Source organism: Tympanuchus pallidicinctus, unplaced genomic scaffold (assembly GCF_026119805.1).
Source record: "Tympanuchus pallidicinctus isolate F22 unplaced genomic scaffold, pur_lepc_1.0 scaffold13, whole genome shotgun sequence".
Taxonomy (NCBI): Eukaryota; Metazoa; Chordata; class Aves; order Galliformes; family Phasianidae; genus Tympanuchus; species Tympanuchus pallidicinctus.
In genome coordinates this window covers 1,230,824-1,253,178 of record NW_026294648.1, presented here as the reverse complement: position 1 = coordinate 1,253,178, position 22,355 = coordinate 1,230,824, and the positions used below count along the sequence as shown (strand labels likewise).

At 41.9% G+C, this 22,355-nt stretch overlaps 1 protein-coding gene across 2 annotated transcripts; it reads left to right on the top strand.

Annotated features, from left to right (window-relative positions):
- Positions 1-845: 845 nt before the first annotated feature.
- Positions 846-9,280, top strand: IDS (iduronate 2-sulfatase). 2 transcript variants are annotated; one of them, XM_052673297.1, is made up of 9 exons: positions 846-1,053; positions 2,397-2,533; positions 2,957-3,134; positions 3,908-3,996; positions 5,261-5,461; positions 5,827-5,997; positions 6,137-6,263; positions 7,784-7,957; positions 8,615-9,280. In XM_052673297.1, the coding sequence occupies exons 1-9, from the start codon at positions 846-848 to the stop codon at positions 9,112-9,114; spliced, it is 1,785 nt and encodes a 594-aa protein (XP_052529257.1). In that variant the 3' UTR covers positions 9,115-9,280. The 2 variants fall into 2 exon arrangements, with proteins under 2 accessions (XP_052529257.1, XP_052529258.1); XM_052673298.1 differs by lacking the exon at positions 846-1,053 and adding an exon at positions 1,114-1,333.
- The last annotated feature ends 13,075 nt before the right edge of the window (positions 9,281-22,355 follow it).

Here is a 22,355-nt window from a genome sequence, read left to right as displayed (position 1 = left end):
TGAGATGATCTTTGAGGTCCTGTTCAACCCAGGCCATTCTATGTTTCTATGATTCTTTTCCGAGTTGCCATATTGCTCTTTGATAACCTTACAGTTGCAAATGGGAAGCATTTGTAAGGTTAACCGCAAGTTTATGTCATTCAGGAATACCACCAATAAATCCCTTCCCTCTTCCACTATTCAAAACATAAAACATGCAGAGTTTTCAGAGCTTTTTAAGGAGTATGTTCTTCCTGGACATTTTAATACTGCAGAGGGGAAACAACATGTGGGTTTCCTGTCCACTGAGGCCAGCAATGGGCACATCTCAGCCCTGGCACTGCCAGCGCCCAGTGCATGCTGCCTGCTGTACGGAGCATCCCAATGGACTGCATCAACTCAGCCCTTGGATCTCATAATAGTTCTGGACACACAGTACATGTTTAAAGAAAATGAGCATTAACTAGCAGCAGATCTGATTAACAAATGGGATGAGAGCTAAACTCAGAGACAACTTCTCTAAATATGAAGTGTAACACAACTGACTTCCTCAATCCTCAACGCTGTGATCTGCATGGAGAAGACACAATTACCCGGGCACCACTCCCTTAACGAGGAGTAGCGTTGCACTAAGTGCCTAGAGACTCCTGGTAGGACTAAACAGTGCTAAGAACACAAACCCGCGCCCTCACTCTGCAGCGTTGTCCCTGACAGACCGTAACGCCGCCTCAGCCGTACCGCAGAGCCGACCTGCCGCTCTCCCCGCACTCCCTCCCGGCCGCCCACTGCTCCGAGTGCTCCCGCGGAGAACCGCGGCCGGGCCGCGCCCGACGCAGCGCAGCTCTGCGCGTGGCTACGGCGCCACCATGCGGGAGAACGGCGCGGCGACTGACCCAGGGCTCAGAGCCCCGCCGGGTCTGCCCGCTCCCGTCCCCGCCCCACGGCACTGCGACATGGCGGCCGCCGCCCGACTCTTCCTCTGTTTGCTGGCGGCACCGAGCGCGGGCTTCGCGCTCTCCTCCGTGGCAGCGGCGGTCCCCAGGCTCCGCACTCGCAAGACGGCGGGGCCCGGAGGTGCGGCGGGGCCCGGGTGGCTCTCGTCCTTCCCCGCAGCAGAAAGGGAGGGCCGAATCGGGCCGGGCTTCCCGGGGCCAGGGTTAAGGCGCCTTGCGAGGGCGCGGCTCCCGCCGGGCCGCTGCGTGGAGAGCGGAGCTCTGGGCGCGGACGCCGTGCTGCAGCCTGGGCTCCTTCCCGCCCGGGCTCCTGCGGGGCTCTGAGGGCTGCTGGCTGCCGGTGGTTTCTGTTGTGTTGGAGCTGTAGTACAGCGTGCTGTTTTCAGAGAGTGTTTAATAACGTACGCATCATATTAGATAGCTTGTTGCTTTATTTTACTCTGTTTGGAGCAGGATTATGCGGTTTAGTAATCCTCCTTTGGCCCTAGCTTGTAAAGTTCAAGAGGAGATAGAACCAAAAGACTGCAGGTTTGGTGTTGGTTTTTTTTGTTTTGTTTTGTTTTGTTTTTTGTTTTTCAGACAACAGAATTGGAGGTAGCTGAAGAAAATGCTGTGGAGGGAAACAAGGAGGCCAAGAAAGCCAACGATGGCATCCTGGCTTCTGTCAGCACTAATGCAGGCAGCAGAAGCAGGAGGTGATCATCGTTTTGTGCACTGGTGAGGTCACAGCTCGGTGCTGTGTTGGGCCCATCACTGCAGTACAGACATGGAGGCACTGGAGAGTGTCCCGAGGATGGGCAGCGGAGCTGTGAGGGCTCTGGAGCACAAGTGTGATGGGGAGCGGCTGAGGGAGCTGGGATGGGTCAGTCTGGAGCAGAGGAGGCTCAGGGGAGATCTTAAAGCACAGCTCCCCGAAGGGAGGCTGTGGTGAGGTGGGGGTCGGCCTCTGCTCCCAGGTAACAGCGATAGGACTGGAGGTGATGGCTTCGAGTTGCACCAGGGGAGGTTCAGGCTGGATGTTAGGAAAGATTTATTGTTAGAAAGATTAGAGAGGCTGCCCAGTTGGTGGAATCACTGTCCTTCAAGGTGTTAAAGAGCTGTGGAGATGTGGCATTGAGGGACATGGTAGGGATGGGTTGATGATTGGACAAAATGATCTTACTGGTCTTTTCCAACTTTGCTCATTCTATGATTCTGTGAAAAAGGGAAGTGAAAGGGAAGGGAAGTTGTTCTGCCTAGGCCGAATAAAAACCTTTGAATTTGTCTGTGTTGGTTGAGGGATTGAATCCCAGTATTTACATTTCCTTATAAAGATATTAGATGTTCTTGCTGACTTATTTTATTTCTCTTAAGTATTCTTCCAGGTTAAATTTTCCAGAACATTTCTGGGCTGCATTAAATCTGTAAAATAGCTTTTACTTGCTGAAGCTCAAGTTAGCGTATCCTTATTTTGTTTCCTCTTAGATGGCATGAATGTCCTGTTTATAGTTGTGGATGACCTGCGTCCTGTTTTGGGTTGTTATGGAGATAACCTTGTGAAATCTCCAAACATTGATCAACTTGCTTCTCATAGTATTGTGTTCAGCAATGCATATGCACAGGTGAGATAAAAATGAAAATGTTTTCTCTCTGCAAAATACATGCTGGTATTATAACAGTAGGTTTTAGGCAGATCTTTGGGGAAAAAAAAGTATTTCATTACTTAACTACTTAAATAATTGTATTAGAAAAGAATGGTTATGCTGAAATGTAATGTATGAACTTTAGCGTAGAGGAATTGGTTATCAAAGGCTAATGACAAGTAGGTAAATGTATATCTTGATGAAGTTTTCCAGTTGGGAATTTGGGTTCCCAAAATGCTGTTAAGATGCTGTTCAGCCCAGCTTGAAGTATATCACTTTCACGGCAGTTCTGAGCCCGTGGATGTTTTGTCCAGCCATGCTGAAGTTGGTAGGTTACAGTTGCTAGGTGTGCTTTGTTTCATGTTCAGAACTGATTTTCCTTTTGCCTGGCTCTCTCCTCAGCAAGCTGTGTGTGCTCCAAGTAGGGTGTCCTTCCTTACTGGACGCAGACCTGACACTACCCGGCTGTATGACTTCTACTCCTACTGGAGAGTGCATTCAGGAAACTATTCCACAATGCCCCAGTATTTCAAAGAGAATGGCTACGTGACCATGTCTGTGGGGAAAGTTTTTCATCCTGGTAAGGTTTGAATTGTCGTCTGCATAACATACCTGTATATGAGGTCTGTTTTTGAGAATGTGTGTGTATGAATGACATGATTTTTATCTACATGGACAACTTAAATCGTTATCGTGGGGCAGATTGTACAATGGTTAAAGATTATCATTTAAGGCAATCTTGTGCTCATCTCTAATGCCTCAAGATTTATTAGATGACTACTATCTAATACATGTTTTCATGTGCTGTCTAGGGGTTATGGGAACAAATGTGTGCCATTTTCAAAACGTGTCTTGAAATTAGGTGTCTACTAAAGGTGAACAGCTTCATTGTCCCAGTTTTGCATACACACATTTCGTGTTATGCAATAGGCTGTCTGGATCTGGAGATATAGACCATATGGCTGATGTTACTGGTTAAATAGGAAATTTGGTTCTTTGGTTAAAAACTAATGACACCACTGAGATGAAAAATAGTATAATACTTAGGTGATTCTCTTTCTGGTAAATCTTTACCCCAGAGCTTAACTTACGTGGATATACAGATGTTCAGTTGATGAAAAATCTGATTAGGAATGTATATATTATTAGTTCTGTTTCTTCTGCTCCTAAAGTAAGGTTCTTTGAAAAGCTGGAGTGTCTTTCCTCAATAACAGGTGTATTTCAGGGAAGATGGCCTACGTTTAGAATGTGGAATTACAAATATACATATATTTTGAAAACAACTCACGTTTGCATTGGAGCTTCCTGATTCAGTGAATTGCTAGAACACTTTTATGTCTTTGCTTTTGTCAGGAGTTTCATCCAACTACAGCGATGACTATCCATACAGCTGGTCCATTCCACCCTTTCATCCTTCTACTGAAAAATATGAAAATGATAAGGTAAAAGTGGTTTGTGGGATGCTAACAAAGAATGGTTTTCAGGCATAACGAAGTTCTTTGTGTCTAACATAAGCCTGTGGTCTGGCTTTTGAGACTCTTAACATTGGACAAGGAAATAAGTACTCCAGTTTGATGCTGCTGCTAAAACTTCCAAGGGAGGTCTGTACTCCATGGTAAGTTGTGTCATGTTAATTCATGAGCCTGTTCTGAATTGAACTATCTAGAAATTAGAATTTGGTATTGTTACTGAGATGTAAAGATGAATTCAAGATAAAGTGATCTTAACCATGCATCTAGGTCATGAAATTCTTTATCTGAAAAGTTATCAGCTTTCATGCTAGCCTTACTGTATTCAGTTACAAAACATTGTCATAGGATTGGTGAATTTATATCACAGATACAGAGCTGAGCCAGAGAGGGGAACTCATAATTGAAATAAGCTTTAAGTAATCTGAAATTTTGATTTGATTTTCTAGAGTGTTTGTTACTCTTACACATGCCTAAAAGAATCCATTTTACACTTGTGCACATACTGGGATAACGCTGTGTGCTGAGTCTGTAAATGTCAGAGCTAGGAGATCCAGCCATGAGGGTACAGGCAGCCTTGGTGATACTTTGTTCTTGCATTTACTGCTGAAAAATACCGATTCTAACTACAGCATTTGTATCCATGACATAAATGTGTTCATTTATGTTCTCTTTATGTTCATTTAACAGCTCTCCCAAGCTGCCTGCTGAGGGCGCCTTTTCTTGGCAGCCGTTTGTGCGAATCTATCTTTCCTCGCTGACCATAAATGGCTGGCACTTGCTCAGAAATTAATGTCTCAGTAATAGCTTTCAGGCAGCTTTCTATGGGATCAGAGCAATCACAAAATGCATGTGTATAGTGTAACCAAAAGAACCCTGCTTCTTAATAGGTCAGAGTCTCTATTCGTTATAGAAGCTGTGTATTTTTTTGTGTAGCTACTTTTCATCTTCTGGCCAGCTTTAGAAAAGATTCTGCTTTTCTTTAGACATGACAATTGTATGTTTTGAGCGTTCATCAGCCCCTGAAACTTTCTGCCTCAGTCATCAAGCTGGTTGGTGCTTTCAGCGTTCATAGACGTTGAGAAATTCATTTTTGCATATGATCTGCAGCTGGTGAAAGGGTTGAGAAATGAATTTATTTGATAATTACAGAACTGAAGATTATTTCTGTGCTTGTACAGAAATTAAATTACATAACTGTTTTTTTTTCTTCTTCTTTTTTTTTTTTTTTTTAAAGACCTGCAAGGGAAAAGATGGAAGACTTTATGCTAACTTGGTGTGCCCAGTGGATGTGACAGAAATGCCCGGTGGTACTCTGCCTGATATTCAAACCACTGAAGAGGCCATACGCTTACTGAACGTTATGAAAACCAGGAAGCAAAAATTCTTCCTGGCTGTTGGCTACCATAAGCCACATATCCCTTTGAGGTATCCACAGGTGAGGAACCTAAAGCCTGTGGTGAAAGGAACTTAGAAAAGTGTTTTTCTTATTGAAACTGTTTCACAGGTGCTTTGTTATTATTGTTTCTGAGAAAAAAACTGAAAAATAGCCTTTACTCTGTGTAATTTTAGCAGCTGTGTTGAATTTCAGGATGTTTAATGAGAGAGTTGTGACCAGTTTTTTCGGAATTAATTAACATAGCAGTATAACCTCTTTATACTTGGAGGTGGGTGAAGTCTTATAAACTAGCTGCAAGAACATTAAGAAAGGGTCATGGAAGGAGAAATGGTTAATGGTTTGCAATGCAATTTTACAGCAGACCTTAGAGGTGAGGACAGTCTTTGTGTGCTTGTGTTGCAAAGGAATTTCTGAAGTTGTACCCCCTGGAAAACATCACGTTAGCTCCAGATCCCTGGGTGCCTGAGAAACTGCCTCCTGTGGCATACAACCCCTGGATGGATATCAGACAGAGGGATGATGTGAAAGCATTAAATGCTACCTTCCCTTATGGACCACTTCCAGATGACTTCCAGGTAAGCCATCAATACAGTAAAGTCAAACTTCCATAACTCATTCGAATGCAAGGGAGCAATAGGCTGCTTTTAGAAGTTCTGAGGTATCCAGCTTTTTTTTTTTCTTCTTCTATTCCTTCTCCTGTTTCTTAATTTTCAGAGGCTGATTCGTCAGAGCTACTATGCAGCAGTTTCTTACCTGGATATGCAGGTTGGCCTGCTCTTGAATGCTTTAGATGATGTAGGACTCTCAAGTAGCACGATAGTAGTTTTTACTGCTGATCATGGTAAGCATCTCAATCTTCCTCCAGCTCACTGCTACTGAATTCTTAATTGTGCAACTCATATAAATATTAATTATTAATATTTATCATATTAATATTAATTAGGGATATTAATTAGGTGTGTGTTTTTATAACGCATAGCAGAGCTGCTGTGCCTTGTATATCTGACTGGTCTGTCCCGGCTTCATGGACCGACACGGAGTTCTGTGACTGTGGCTCTGTTCCTCTGCAGGCACCTCTGTGTCTTTCATCAGGCTGAGGGTTGGCTATGAGTAATAAAGACGAGTGGGTGATGAGGCTGTCTGCCAGAACACTGGGCTGAGCTTACTACATTCCCACTTCCTGCCCCAGGGAGTGACTTCTGCTGGGAGGATTGCTGCTAAAGGATTGCCACCACGTTGCCCTTCTTGCAATTTGTAAAGGGCATCTGCTATAGCGGGCAACAAGCTTTCTCATTAACCACGAAAATGTTGGGTTGTTTTCTTTTTTTTGTATGTCATTGCTGCTAGCAGTGTCTAAATTGATAACAATTTGTTTTCCTCCCTCATATTTGGGGTCTTTGGATTATGGGAAAAATACCTCAAGCTTGTAATTGCTTCAGTATTCTAACATTCATTAAGATAATCTTCCTGTAGTCCTCTTAATTGCCAATTTAATTAATTTAAAGTCACATGTTTGGTTAATTTGGTTATTTTGGGTTTGTGAGCATGTCTGTGTAAAAAAAGCCCTTGTGAATTGCAGAGTAATAGAATTAACACTTCATGTACAAAAGAAGCTCTAGATGTAGCTCCTGATTTGCCAATCTGCCACTCAGTCTGTAGACCGCATTTCCTTCTTTCATTTCTTTATTTTTCTTTCTTTTTTTTTTTTTTCCTGCTTCTCTTGCTGTGGTTAACTGTAAAAAAGTGGTGTTTCCATACCATGGCAGCAAAGAGAGACAAAAAATTTTGGAAATGGTGAAGTTAGCAATCAGTCTGCCATGAAAGGAAGTCATGTTGGTATCTCTTCCAGGAGGATGAGGAAAGCTAAAGAGATTTTACCTCTATTGCTTCCTTCAGGGTAGCATCCTGCTGTGGCAGTCTGGCTTAGATAGCAGTATTGGCTCCAAGGGATATTCACTTACAGTGTAACTGGTATTGGAGAGCTGACAGCTGCACAAAGCTGAAGCTAGTGCTTTGTGGACACGGTGTGGAGATCCCTGCAGGTGCGATGACTAACCACAGCTCCTCTTTCATTCTCTTTTAATACTGATTTCCTAATTCTCATCTAAGGTAATGGAAATAGAGACAGGTGTAATTGTTTCCTTGATATGAGAATATCAAGTTGCAAGATTTACATGGCTGTGGAAATAGTTTTCGTATTAGAAAAATCTTGTTATGTTTAAACATAGATAGGTTATTTGCATTTTAATATGACCTTGGTAAGACTAATGGCCTCAACTGCCAAAGTCACTTTACAGTGAAAAAGAAATGACTTCTAGATTACAAGTCTGTATCTGCTCTGAATTACACTCTGTCGTCTAGGATGGTCCCTGGGAGAGCATGGTGAATGGGCAAAATACAGCAATTTTGATGTTGCTACGCGAGTGCCGCTGATGTTTTATGTACCAGGAATGACGACTTCCTCTGCTAGTCGAGGAGGGAGAGTCTTCCCCTACCTTGATCCCTTTAGCCATATTTTAGGCTTGGTACCGCAAGGTAAATTTTTGGCTTTGTTTGTTTGCACTGAATATATTTAAAAAACAAGGGGTGATACAATGGTGCTTCCAATATGAGCAGCTTCTCGGTGTTATTGAGCGTGCTTCTGTACTAATAGGGAACAAATTGATGAAGGGAATGTTCCGTGTTTGGACACAGACTTTTACTATGGTTGGCTACACCTTTGCAGTAGATGCCTGCATTAATCCAGCAGGTAATTTAGGCATCTGCACTACATAAGAATACTGTGGAAACAATGCTCAACCTCCCTTTTGTAGTGGCAGCTGCTTTGAAACAGTAATAACTAAGAGTTCTCTGTGTAGCACTGTGACATTAGGAACTGTTTTGATAAAGGCAGACACGTTAAACAGTTGACACTGGAATTTGCTTTGTGTTTCTGAATTTTTTTTCTCAAAGTAATGAATATCGTTGTCTTGAAGAGTTTGCACATTTGAGAACTGTAAGTGCAAAAATTTCTTCTTGTTAAAATATGTGTAGCCTAGCATTCTCAGAGCAGACTGCCACACCTTGATTGTTACTCCACAAATCTAGTACAGAGCACTTGCAATAAAATACCAATTTAATTATGTAAGTTTCAAATATGCACCAATGTCAAGTCATCATGTTCAGTAATATGTTTTTTGGTGTTTCTTCCAGGACAAAGCGAAAAAATGGTGGAGCTTGTCTCCCTCTTTTCAACGCTTGCTGAACTTGCTGGCCTGCAGGTTCCTCCTGCGTGCCCACAGACTTCATTTCGTGTTGCACTGTGCACTGAGGGGGCAAGCATTGTCCGGTATTTTAAGTCCTCTGAACAGACGGTACAGAAGGAGGATGTTTGTAATGACACTGAGAGGTGTTACAGTGAAGAACCTGTTGCTTTCAGCCAATATCCCCGGCCTGCAGACACTCCACAGTGGGACTCTGACAAGCCGAAGCTAAAAGACATCAGAATCATGGGCTATTCCATGCGTACGGTTGGCTACAGATACACTGTGTGGGTTCGGTTCAATCCTGAGAACTTTAGTGCTGACTTTGAGGATGTCCATGCAGGAGAGTTGTATATGATGGCGACTGATCCAAACCAGGATAATAACATCTATAACAATACCTTGCATGGTCATCTTTTAAAAAAAATTGTTGACTTCCTGAAGCATTAGGCATCAGGAGCTTTGTGTGGAGCACTTGCTTTTTTTGCTGTGACACCCTTCTGTTGTGCAGAAAGCACATGGACTGAATTAAAATCCTATTTGTAAAAAAAAAAACACCAGCTAATGCTTTTCTCATGTTACAACTCTTACTAAACTATACTAGTCAGTGAAATTACTTCTGCAGTTGTGTTGTATGCTTGTTTTAAAACACTTTTGGGAAGATCACATGCAGACTCATACTGTGAAACAACTTTGTGATCTTCAGTGTAGTAGTGACTGAAGAAACATTGGTCACTTGTGCTGCAGCTGCTGCGGAATGTGAAAGAAGAGGAACTTTTCTACTTGAAAGGCTATGCAATGTAGTAGTGAACAGGTCCTATCCAATCCACTTCACCCTGAGTTAGAGTAATCAAGGGGACATTTGGTACCAGTGAGGAACTGGGGTGTCTGCCGTCATCAGCCTGGAGTACAACTGAGTAGAACTTCAAGGGAAATCTTATGTGTTTCATTGAAAAATGTTAAAGCTTTATTTTGAGAAGGAGATACTCCTTCTTAACCTATGGGAGAGGGTCTGAATTTTCATAGTGTGTGTGAATGGTTTCATTACTAAAATGCTAAACAAGATTGAGGGGTTAATGTAACACCACGGTACTCTCCTGTGGTTTTTAGTGAGGATCAGTCCAGTGAGGTCCCACAGGTGAGAGCAGATGGAAACTGTTAGCTGTTGTAGCTTGCTGGTGTCTGTTTGTTGAACAGCTTGGCACACTTGTGAGTTGTCGTGTCCTGTCACTTCTTATCTTCAGTGATAGATATTTGTTTTCTAAAATGCTAAGTGGGGTTTGGCAGTTTATTTAGAATCATAGAATCACTCAGGTTGGAAAAGACCTTAAAGATCATCAAGTCCAACTACGGCCTAACCACACTACCCTAACTAACAACCCTCTGCTAAATCATGTCCATGAGCACCCCATCCAAATGGATTTTAAACACATCCAGGGATGGTGACTCAACCACCTCCCTGGGCAGCCCACTGCAGTGCTTAACAACCCTTTCTGTAAAGAACTTTGTCCTGATCTCCAATCTAAACTTACTGTGGCACAACTTGAGGCCATTTCCCCTCATCCTGTCACCAGTGAGAAGAGACCAGCCCTGCTCTGCTGTAAGCACCTTTCAGATATTGGAAGAGAGCAGTAAGGTTTCCCCTCAGCCTCCTCTTCCCCAGACTGAACAGCCCCAGTTCCTTCAGTCTCTCCTCATAGGACACATCCTCCAAGCCCTTCACCAGCCTTGCAGCCCTTCTCTGGACCTGCTCCAGCACCTCCATGTCATTTCTGTACTGAGGTGCCCAAAACTGAGCACAGCACTGGAGGTGAGGCCTCACCAGTGCCCAGTACAGGGCTGGATGACTTCCCTGGTCCTGCTCACCACACCATTCCTGATCCAAGCCAGGATGCCATTGGCCTTCTTGGCCACCTGGGCACACTGCTGGCTCATCTTCAGCCCACTGCCCATCAGCACACCAAGGTCCCTTTCCATCAGGCAGCTTCCAGCCATTCCTCCCCAAGCCTGTAGGGTTGCCTGGGGTTGTTGTGACCAAAATGCAGGGCCCGACACTTGGCCCTATTGAAACTCATACCTTGGTCCATCGATCCAGTCTGTCCAGGTCCCTCTGCAGTGCCTTTCTCCCCTCAGGCAGATCAACACTCCCTCCCGACTTGGTGTTGCACTGGACTAAGACAGCTAAAAACCTTTCGTTTAGATTGAAGTTCTCTTGAGTTTAGCAGCACAAGACGGGAAGCAGTAGTTGTCTAATACGATGCTGGCAAGTATATTTCTGTTTGGCCAGGTGATTTGAGGCCAGCATGATTGGGAGCTCGTAGCTGAAAAATGTTTTGGCTGCATTCTGTATTATCTAAGTCCTGGCTATGCATTATGCTCACTGCCATGAGCACTGCTCTAGCACGATGGCAGTATGACTTGTTGTTCTATCAGCCTGCTGGATTTCTGTAATTCCATCTTGGTGATTGAGGCTTTCAGAATATCAAAATCTGTGCCTTAGCAGATAAGACCTTGTTCTGAATGCTAACTCCTGCTTACCTTCTTCAGTGTACTGTTCTTCCAATTCCTACAAAAAGAAAAAGCCAGCTGTTATGTGTCTTCCTCAGATAAATTGACTTTAATATCCTAGAGAAGCCACAGACATTACTTTATTTCATTAAAATCCATGTGACAGTCTTGCTCCTAATTAATGTAGAGATACCCTCCATGAATCTGATTCTGTTAGAAGACAGCAGTTATTTAGTGCCCTAAACTCAATTAGAAGAATATATTTCTTATGAACTTGTCATTTGTTTTACTCAGCTTGAGATGCTCTGTGTTCTACAGCATTATTAATCCAGATGAGAACGTATGCTTCCTTCACTTATACATGTATACTTCGATCCTCAGTTGGTGTGAAATACTGCAGCTGCATGTAGCAGATCCAGTGTAGCTATACCAATTTCACACTGGCTGAGGATGTGTTTTATTGACAGTGGTGCCAGGCGAAGATTTGGAGTCTGCAGCTAGAGCTGATTATGTTTCTTGATATTCTTACCTTCAAAGGCAAATCAAATACTGGGAAAGTCGGAAAGTTGGTTTTTTTTTTTTGGTTTTGTTTTGTTTCTTCTTTTTTTTTTTTTTTTAATGTATTGAAGCATTAAGGATTAATTTAAGTCTCCAATATGCTAGGTCAGTAACAATACACATTTAAAATTGCTCTGGCAAATCGATATTGTCTTAGATGCTGCCTGAGCATCGCTTTGTTCTTCTGTAAAAATACTTCTTAGGGGATTTAACCTACATGCTGTAGTTTTGGGAACCTATTTGCATAGCAACGTTCTTGTACGTACTGCTATCTATGGCTTCTGTTATTTCAGGCAATTTGATATTTTTCAAGTGGAGATAAAAGGTGATGAGTACTTTTTTTTCTTTTTTCTTTTTTTTTTTTTTTTCCCCTCAAGTCTCAATATTGGAAGGGAAAAGCCATCCTTGACCTTCCTTAATCAAAATCTGGTAATGTTTTTAGGGGACATGAAACAGAATTGTCTCTGACAGCTAGTGAATCAAGACACATATCCACATGCTCAGAGCAAGGACGTTCTTGAATAATTGCACAAGTCAATGAGCAGGACTGCAGTCCACCTAGCAAGCAATTTCCTTCTGCCTGCTGCTGTTTGAGGCTTAACGCTTTTTTAGGACATGAGTGAGGCACACAGTGAAAGATCTCTGCTCTCAGAAGCATTGTGTGAGTTGGATTTGTTGTGGAATTTTTTTGTGAGAAGTACGACAGCAGCAGAAGCAAAGGCAGGAGACGTTTCTCAAACCAAAACACTGCTTCCACTGGAGAGCCTGCGCTCTGGGTTTTGCTAGGCTGAGCAGCCTCTGCTGAAGAGCAAAAGAGCTTAACAGGAGCAATAAAAATAAAGTGCTTTTGTGAACAATGCTCTCTCTAGAGGGAAGGAGGATGCAAGTCAAGCATCAGGAAACAAATAAGATACCAATGCTGACCCTATTTCTCTGGCTGGCACCAGAACAGCTGGAAGAACAGCATGATGCTGCATCAGCAGGAATTGTTACCTGCGGTATGTGTATAGAGAGATTCCACTGGGGACCCTAGAGTAGCTGTTGTAAGCACTTGGCACAAAGCAGAGTCAATAAACAGGCCTCTGTTAATAAGTTAATGTACAGGGAGCAATTAAGCGATGCATTTGAAAACACTCCTTAACCAGCCATAGCTCAGTCAGTCATAACTCTGAAGTTTCTAGAGTATAGCTGTACAGCATTCTAAAGTCACGACATACAAACTAACAGGAATCATTTAAAAATTAAGATGACTGTGTATTTGGGTGTATTTTGTAATATTCGAGTAGAATGTTGATGACTTGCTGTCTGCAGAGGTAGGGTTTGGGTCTAATTTCCAGCATGCTGTGCATGCTGGGGTGTATGGAAATGTTGCTTCATACTGCACTGTGCAACAGATTGCAATGCTCCATTTGGCCTGTGTTCTGCACTTGCTGGAGGAAGTAGGGTATATTTGAATTAATAGCTGTCTGTGGGAGTTGCAAATGTTTCTGTGCTGTGAGGTAGGCAAAAGCAGCTGAATGTCATAGTTATTGGTCAGGTGCTGAGTAATTAATTGTTGTTGTATGTTAATTATACATTAACTACTTGCTTCTACCTTCTGCTGGTCAAGTGGAGTCCCCTGCTGGAATGAGTGTTCCACAGCATGGCAGAAGGGATGAAGACATGATGCCTCTGATCAGGATATTTCTTAATTCCTAATGTTAACATGCATTTTCTCTGATGGGGAGCAAAGTCACCACTGGCAAATGGCTGTAGTATCATGATCGAGATCCAGGTTTTATAGGGCACTGCAGCTTATGTTTCATCTCTTTGGGTTAAAGTCAGTTTCAGACTAAATTTGGGAAGTGCCTAGTGGTGGCAACTGAGATCCTTAGGTGAATATGGATATTTCTGTCTAATGGCCATTGAGCTTTTAAATGTGAAACACAATGTAAAGAATGAAATGGCCCTCTTGGTAACTAGGCTTTCTGACAGTTACAGTTTTCTAGGCTGCAGACCACCTTGCTGTTCACGTTGAAAATTCCCAACCAAGTTGAATTGTCTGTGTCAACTTTTAAACGTCTGACTTGCTTCCTAGCTAATGAAAATTATCTTTAGATCTGCATGGGTATATCTTGACTCCAATATTCTCCTCTACCCACATGTGCAGATCTCCTTTTTGAAGCCTGTGGCAGATCTGCTTCTGAAAGGAGTTTGACTATCAGCATCGAGATCCACCATATGAAGCAGCAAAGGGCTGTTTGCCCTTTCATTAACACCTGACTCAGTGCTGGGCAGCAGTGTGTGACAGTCCTGGTATGTGCTATAATGGAGCTTTGAGTAAGCAAGAGGAACTGATAGAGCGTGATATTTCTGTATGTGCATTTGGATATGGAGTGGGGATAACAGCCAAACTGAAGCAGCAGAGAGGAAAAAAACAGGAAGATATAAGGAATGGTGAAATTAAATATGAAGTAATGGTCTGAAGGATTAGAATCCAGCAAGAAAATAGAACAGAAATCTAGAAAAGAGCAGGATTCAAAAGGGAAATGTTGTATCTGTCTGGTTTAATAGCAGAATTAATTAGGTACTGCGAGGTACTCAGATCTTCTTTCTGACATAATTTATTTTTGCATTTTAAGTATAATATCTATCAGATTTGTACAATCTGTGATTAACTATGCAAATTCAAAACTGCTTTACAGAGAAGCTCAAAGAAGACCTACCTCTGGACAGCGTTTTCTGATTTTTGTACTGAGTGTAGTCCTTGGTATTATCCACGTATTCTGATCTCTCGCTCTTTTTTTTTGCCCTGGTACAGCCCTAGCAGAATCTGTCTGCAATTTCTAGCATGTTGTACATTCTGCTGAAGTTGTCCTGCTTACTCCTTACAGCGCCACTGACGAGCAGCTTCCAGTAGACCATGTATTCCTGTTAGTTTCAGTGTGCTCCATGGCCAGCTTCAATACTGAGCGGAGTTCTGGAGTGGGTTCCTCTTCCAAGGGAGCTGGAGCCATTCTTAAGGGTTGTCTTGGACTGCAGAGCACTGCTGAAGTTCAGCTGCAAGTCTTCTGAGCAAAGCCTTGCCTATGCATCATCTGAAAAAATTGTAAGAGCTCTCTGAGTATCATCAGACTGCATGTTTTCTGTCAGGAAAACATTTTTTGGGTTAAATCAGACTTCAGTGTAGAAAAACTGTTTTGCTGGCGGTTTATTGAAACTTATGTTTTGGTAAGATTTGAGGGGCCTTCAGTTTCATCATTTTGAGTTTTCTCACTGTATAATTTTGACACACTACAGAATTACAACAAATGAGAATGCAATTAGTTTGTCAAAATAATGAAATCAAAGCAAAAGATCTTGACCAGAATTGTTCAATTCTGTTGAAATGAAATGACTCAACATCACTAATGTTAATTCTAGTTTCTAAAACAGATTATTATTTTTTTTTAAATAAGAGCCTTATCTTCCAAGGAAATATCAAACTACTGTCACTAAGAAAGTAATGGGAAATCCCAGTAAGTGCAGCTTCTTATCTGGCACCATTAAAAAATTATCATTAGTAGTGTTGAAGATTTATGCCTGTTCTGTTTTCAGTGCTCAAGAGCAGTGATAAAGCCCAGCTCTCAGCCCGAATAAGCAGAGAGGGGCAGTCAGAGATTATTCCTATTTTACAGACCGAGGACTCCAGCCTGCAGAGCTAACACTTTTTCACTCGAGGTCAGATGAGCTGCAATGAAAGGACATTGAATTCCATATCCCAGTGCTTTTAACCCAAGGCAGTTCATGCTTTTCCAAAGCTCTCTGAAGGTGGTTTACAAGTAACATGAGGTAGTCCTAATAGAGGACACACTACTATAAAGAACAGGTGCCCAACTGAAAAACCCAATAATCATTTTTCTCAAAAACCAGAGCTGTGATTTTTTTCTTACATTTTCCATCCAACACAACGCTCCCCAGCCCTGCTGTGTTCCTGCCTGATCCTGCTGCCTGGAAGCAGTCCTACCACCCTCCCTCCTGAGAAGCCAGGCTGCAATCCCTGCAGAGTCACAGAAAATGTTCTCCTGACCCGAGAGCTGCAGTGAATGTTAAGCAGTGCTTGCCCTTTCAACAAGTTCCCTAATGCAAGGGCAATTATTAATCACACGGCTGGAAAAAGTTTATTTTGATTTCTGTGTCTGCTGTTGCAGCTTTCAAGAACAGAGACCGTTCTGCAATAGTTCCCTAGTAAAAGAATTAGGATATAATTCCTAGAAGACAAACCTTGGCAGGTGTGAAGTGTATAATATCTATCCTTGACTGAACCTGCAGCCTATTCTAATACTCCCCACGTTTTCCTGTTTTCAAAGTGAGCTTGATCTTGTGCTGGATGAAATGATTCTTTTTACTGGAGCCCTCTTGAATCTCTCACAGCAAGAAGGATGTGATCCATTACTCAGGGAGCCCTTGTAACATGCAGCTGTAGAATACTCATCTTTCTCCTTTATCTCCTCCACTGGAGAATTCAGATAGCTTGTTTTGCTAAGCAAAATCAAGGTCAGAGGTGTTAAAAACAAATAGATTGGCTTATTGAACTTGATTAATCTTTTTCCTGTTGCCAGCTTTACCTTCTTTTTGGTGAAATAAGATTAGCACAGATTAAAGCTGTTTATTTTGGAGGTATGGCACTGTGGACAGGAAACTGTGATAGGCTTACTTCAAATGGGTCTTCTTATTTTAAGAATTTTCAAACCCTCCTCTCTTAAAGGTGATCAGTTTCAGAAAGTGTTGCTCTTATCTGCATTTATTCTTTTCCAAGACAATACTCAGTGAAAATGCCTGAGTATGTTGTGTACTTCAATGTCATGTGTATGTTCTGTAGTAAGTTTCGATGCAGGTGTTGCTGGAATGCCAAGCTGTCGTGCTATTCTGCCATTTAGTTTGAAGTCTGGGTTTGAAGATTTCAGAAGTAAAATTTCTGAGTTTGAAGTTTTGGCAGCCTGAGTCTTACAAGATTTATTTTCTGATGGAAAAACGCAGGCTCCCCATGTTTTTGGGTCAGTTGTTTACATGTGGATCTTTGTGGTTTTGGGATCTTCAAAAGTCATAAAATGTTTGAGAGGGCAGGGAGGCATCTTTGGAGGCATTCAGGGCCAGGCTGGATGGGGCCTGGGCAGCCCGATCTGGTGGCTGGCAGCCATGCCCATCCATGGCAGAGGGGTGGATGAGATGATCTTGGAGGACCCTTCCAAGCTAAGCCATCCCGTGACTGTGTGCCGCAGACCTAACAAAGCTCCCTCCTCCTGCTCCCCTCCCTCTCTCTCATTTATTAGTTTAAAATATTAGGTCTGGATTTCTCAACGTTTTTTCCTGTACATTGTTGCAGATCAGTAATCCCTCACTTCATTTAAATTAGTTAGGAGACATTAGAATTCAAATCTTGGAAGCAAAAATGTGTTGTGTTCCTACACTAAATCTCTCCCACCAATCTATTACAAACTCTCCATCTGCTTGTCTACGCTTTGCATTGCGCCTTCAGGCTTTGTCTCATGACCACAGCTGAGAGGAGGCAAAAGTCTTTCAGCCTTCTGCTTCTTTGTTTGGATTTTGTATTAGTGCTTCAGATGTTGTCTGCTTATGTGGGAGAGGCCAGAGCCTGTATTTCCAGATCTCCCCAACTAGAGGTCAGCAACACATCGGGTAACGTGAGACAAAACCGTGAGCTGTGGTGCCTCAGCTACTGCAGGACATGTTTAGCTTTACACTTGGAATAAAGAATTCTGATGTGGTTAATCATCGTCAGCCACACATTGCTGAGATATGTCAGCCGGAGTAGCGGAATGCTTCTATCATCTTTTCATTTTACGTTATTAGAAGCATTGAAAGTAGTGCTTCCAAGTTTTAAACAAGAAAAAATCATTATCCTTTTGATATGGTTTGTTTTTATATGAGGACAAGTTTCCATAAAGCATGCACTTAAAAACACACAGTGGTTTTCAGAACTGCTTTACTGCTGCCTCAGTGTCTGTAGTGCCTTCAGTTGCATTGGTGGCTTCTTCTCACAGTGCTGAGCAATTTGCTTGGAAGACAAGATCTGCGTGAGGCAGAGGAGGTTAAAAGTTGTTTGTTTTTTAAACAGACACCAAGTTCTGATTCCCACATCCCTACAGCTTCAGGGAGTATGGAGTAGTCAAGTTCTAATATAAAAAAGGTTTAGGGATGCTCAGAGGTAAAATAAAAAATAATAAAAAGGTATCTATTTTTCAATTTATTTTTATAATTCTTACTGTTCCTGTATTTATTCATTTATTTGTTTGTTTCCTGCTGGACTGTTCTTGCTCAGTGACAGAGGAACTGATCATCCAAACAATTAGAGAACAATTTATGGAATGGCTTTCTTCTCCAGACGCATTCCTTGAACGGATATCTTGAATTGCCCTGTTATTTTAGGAGCAAGTTGTTCAAATATACACTCTGAATCATCTCTCCATACAAGAAAGCACAAAAGATTCTGTTTGTATTCTTTGAGTGTATCCTATCCTGAAAATACTCAGTTCCTTTATCATGACTAATGCCATTACTGAGTGGTTTTGCTGAGACTTTTAGTTCAGCTGTGTTCATGGCCGTGATTAGCGCATTTGTCTCCAGCTAAAATGCTGATTCTTATTTGAATGCTGCACTCTTAAGAGCTGCACACTAATTCTTTATGAGGGAGAAACTGCTGTTTCCCAGCATTCTTGTCTCAGCTAAGTTGGTGTTTTTCTGTATGAGGAAACCTGGGACAAGGCACATCAGTGGTCTTACGCTAGGGCTGCTTCCTTTTCTCCTGCTGGTTTTACACTCAGAGGCTACTTTGGGATTTATGCAACAAGGAGTGAGAGTGGGACCTGATTTGGTACTTTTGAAATGTGAAACATCAACAATTATAATGAATGGTGTAATACTAATGAATAATATCGCACTGAGAGATTCCTATCCTATTTCCTATCCTATTGCCATCTGAAAACCTTTTTGAAGAAGTAAAGGTGGTTGTAGTGTCCAGCACAGGTTTTGTGTGAGCTTGGCTCAGAACTGAGTAAAAGAGATAATTTTAGATCAATTTTGCAGTTTGGCTGTGTTTTTTTTTTCTCCTTCTTCCCAATCCCAAGCAGAAGAAGCATAAGAAAGAATAAAACAAAGTACAGAGACTTATTTATGCTTTCTCAATGCAGGTTGGTTGCTATCTGTCCAAGGGAAGTTCCTAGGAGGCAGTCAGTGACTGCTTTTATAAGCCCACTGCACACAGCTCGTAGGTCTGGTATCTCTGTTTTTGAGCTTGCACATAAGGCAAACTGCCAGTTCCTAAAGGAAATGCTGACAGGCCATCACCATCCACTATACCCTGTCATTCAGTCAACTTGAAAAAGGAAACTCAGGCCTGTGGGTTAAATAGGACTTTGTTGCATTTGATGACTGAATGACTAGGGTAGAAGGAAATGTAATATTTTAACCTCTTTATTAAAGTAAATCAGGTCGTGTGCTGGTATGACTCCATGAAGGCCATTGGGATTAGCTTGGATTTGCTTCACTCAAAGGACAAAGATAATATCTGGTTTAAGTGGTGCCGTGTGGATTCCTTACTACAAGTTCACTGTTTCAAATTTCCAGTTCTCAGTTGGGTCGAGAGACCCTAACTGGGTAAGGCTTAGTTGTGCAAGCCATTGTAAGGGGGAGGTTTTTTAATGGCCCATCTGACTGCCAGTAACTGGAATGGTCCCACCTTTCTGCTGCTGTTCAGCTGCCTGGCTCTGCCCTCGCCCTTCTGATGAGAGACGTTTCAACTTGCAAAACTAACAAAAGTTTGTCTTTTCTTTCTACTGATCTCGTTCTCCAGGGAGTTAGAGGAGTGTCAGAGTAAGCGGCGTGTGACCTATGATGGCTTTAGTCTTGCAAACCTAGCACCTACACAAAGATGGATGAAAGTAATGCAATTACTGGTCCTTTTCCTAGCAACGTGTCTGAACTTTTCAAGTGGTTTTGTAAGCAGAGAGAGGCAGTAGTGTGATTAGGGAGTACACATTATATGTTGTTGCAGGGGGAGGGGATGGCAGTCTGGCCCGATTCCAGAAGATGGTGGATGTTAGGTGACAACTGGGGGAGGTAAGCTCAAAACACTAACAGCTTTCTGAATAATAAAGCCAAGGGAATCTGGTACATTCACTTCACAAACTAGGCAAGCTCCAGTTCCTAAGTCACTGGCTTTCTTGTCAGATACAAAGAAACTGCTTAAATACTGCCACTCGAGCATCATATGGTTGGTTTTCTTTTGACAAAAATTAAGAAAAAGCCACCAGGAGAAGTGCAACAAAAAACAATAATAATAGTAATATTGAGATGCTATTTTATCCTGTGTTCTTCTGAAGATTAATTTTTGCATGGTGTAGATTTTAGCACTATGGAGAAAGTGAGAAAACAATGAAGTCCAGTGGAAAAACAATGAAGTTGTAAAATATAAGGTGGCAACTAATACAGTGTTTATTTAGGAGAAAAGCTGCTCCAGGTCCAGGTGAAATCATGGGCATGTTAGAGTTGACTTTGAAAGTCCGGAACTTTGCCAATTTCATGCCTCTTCCCCAAAACTCTCAGTGGTTTATGCAGCCTACTGTAATGGGCTAAGAAAGAAGGTCTTACAGCTGCATGGTGGCATGGTTACACGGAAAGCCCAGCAATAGTCCCATTATTGCCTTATCTCCATACAGTTATTTTTGTTACTGTTTGTAGCTTGTGTAAATGGGGTTGCTGCCAATGAGAAAGTAAAGAGAAAAACTCTGCCTGTGACAATTCTTGTACATCTGCTATATTTATAAATATTTTATGTTATTAATAATAAATACCAGCTTTATAGAAATAGTTTACTTTCACAGGCTATGGCAGGAGAACTATCCTGTCTGTAATTTTATGATTTATCTTGCAGGAATGTTGTACTTATGGCATATTGACTTCAGTGAGGAGTTCTGCTTAAAACCTGGGGCACAATAGGTAACTGTATTCCTGGGAAAGCAGGTGTAGGCATTTATATGCCCACTGCCTGTCTCTGAGTTCAGAGGAGCTCTGGAGGAGGAAATCGATGGGCTTTCCAGGTGCGTTCTCACATGAAAGGCGAACTTGCTAAGTACAGTTACTGACCCACAGTGTCGAGATGTTGGAAAGTTACTTGTCCTTGCCTATAGAATTTCTTTCATCTGTCCAGAATCCCTTGGGGCTTTAAAACTAGGCACAGGATCATAACTTAAATGGATGCTATGAAATTGCAGTGACTCATCAAAGCTTTACCAAAGAAGAAGGCCCACGGCTGTAACACTGTACAAGTACAAAGGTCTGTTCTTCTGTTTCCTAATGTGTGCTGGAAAACATCTCTAACCCCATCAGTGGCCCTGTATTTCAGTGGGACTTCTTTGAGAAGCAAGGGTTATTCACTTTATCTGAAGGATAATATGATCAATCTAACTGGTAGTTGCAATCCCAAAGAACAGCCAGGAGCACAGCAAGCAGCTGATTGTATTTAGCAGAGCTCTCCAGGTCTCTTGAGGAGAGCTAAGCTGCTCTCTAGCAGGTGAATCAGAATGCTAAGAAGCAGTAAATATCTGGAACAGTTATTACTTTCCCCTGACCAAACTCTGACTGGCAAGTTGGGTTTAATACTTCTAATATTAATAGCAAAAATGAGGCAACCTACTGATTAGCTCTTAGACACAAACCAGACACCAGAGATTGAGTATATGAAATCTTAACCCCTGAGGCTATTGGCCCATTCTTTTTGCTCTTTCAAATAACCTTGCCTCTCATAAACCTGTTGCTCATTTAAACCAAACTTTCAGCTTGCGTCAGAAATTACTTCCAGCATTGGATATGAAACATTCTGCAATATGTTATAAAATGAGGGCTAGATTCACTGCTTAAATAAAGAAAGGCAGTTTGCTTCAAACAGATCATTTATTGCTACCTTCATGCTGTATATTTATTGTGAGGATATTGTCACATTTCCTTCAGTTTTGAAAATGTAAGTTGGATTTTCTCTTTCAGGTTGCCATCTGGTGTATTGCAAACAGTCTCGGAGAGTAAGAGGCCATCTGTTAATACTTTTTCAGGAAGCTTTTTATAGAGCAGTGAAGTGGCAAATCTCAAAAACACGTTGTAATGACTTACAAGATCTTGGGTACGTGTACAAGTAAAGGCTGATATTTTATTCTTATTAACAATACAGTTATCAAGCTGGGAAGAAAAGGAAGAGAAGAAAGAGAACTTGCACGCAAATGCACATGCATTTTAATGGCTTCTATTCCGTGTATTATTTTTCCTATTTTTACATAAAATATAAAGTAAGCTTCTGAAGCTTGATTCGGTTTACACTCATGTACTTTAGTAAGACTGATTGCTCATTTGAGAAACCAGTTTCCTTCTTTAACTAGTAATAAAAGTCAAGTGGTCCCAGGATTTTACCTAAAAATGCTGAAAATGAATGTGGCTTGTGTTACTGTAGCGTGTGATTTTTACATCTCCAGTTGTTACTATTTCATGGTTATACTCGATGATCTTTTAAGTCTTTTCCAACCTGAATGATTCGATGATTCTGTTCATAAGAGGCCATCCTGCAGGACATCTGACATGTGGGAGGCCTCTAGTTCAGA

Coding starts and splice junctions, on each gene's coding strand:
- IDS (XM_052673297.1), top strand. CDS start 846: ATGCGGGAGAACGGCGCGGCGACTGACCCAGGGCTCAGAGCCCCGCCG. Junction 5,462..5,826: donor TCCCTTTGAGGTATCCACAG/GTGAGGAACCTA, acceptor TGTGTTGCAAAG/GAATTTCTGAAGTTGTACCC. Junction 5,998..6,136: donor CACTTCCAGATGACTTCCAG/GTAAGCCATCAA, acceptor CTTAATTTTCAG/AGGCTGATTCGTCAGAGCTA.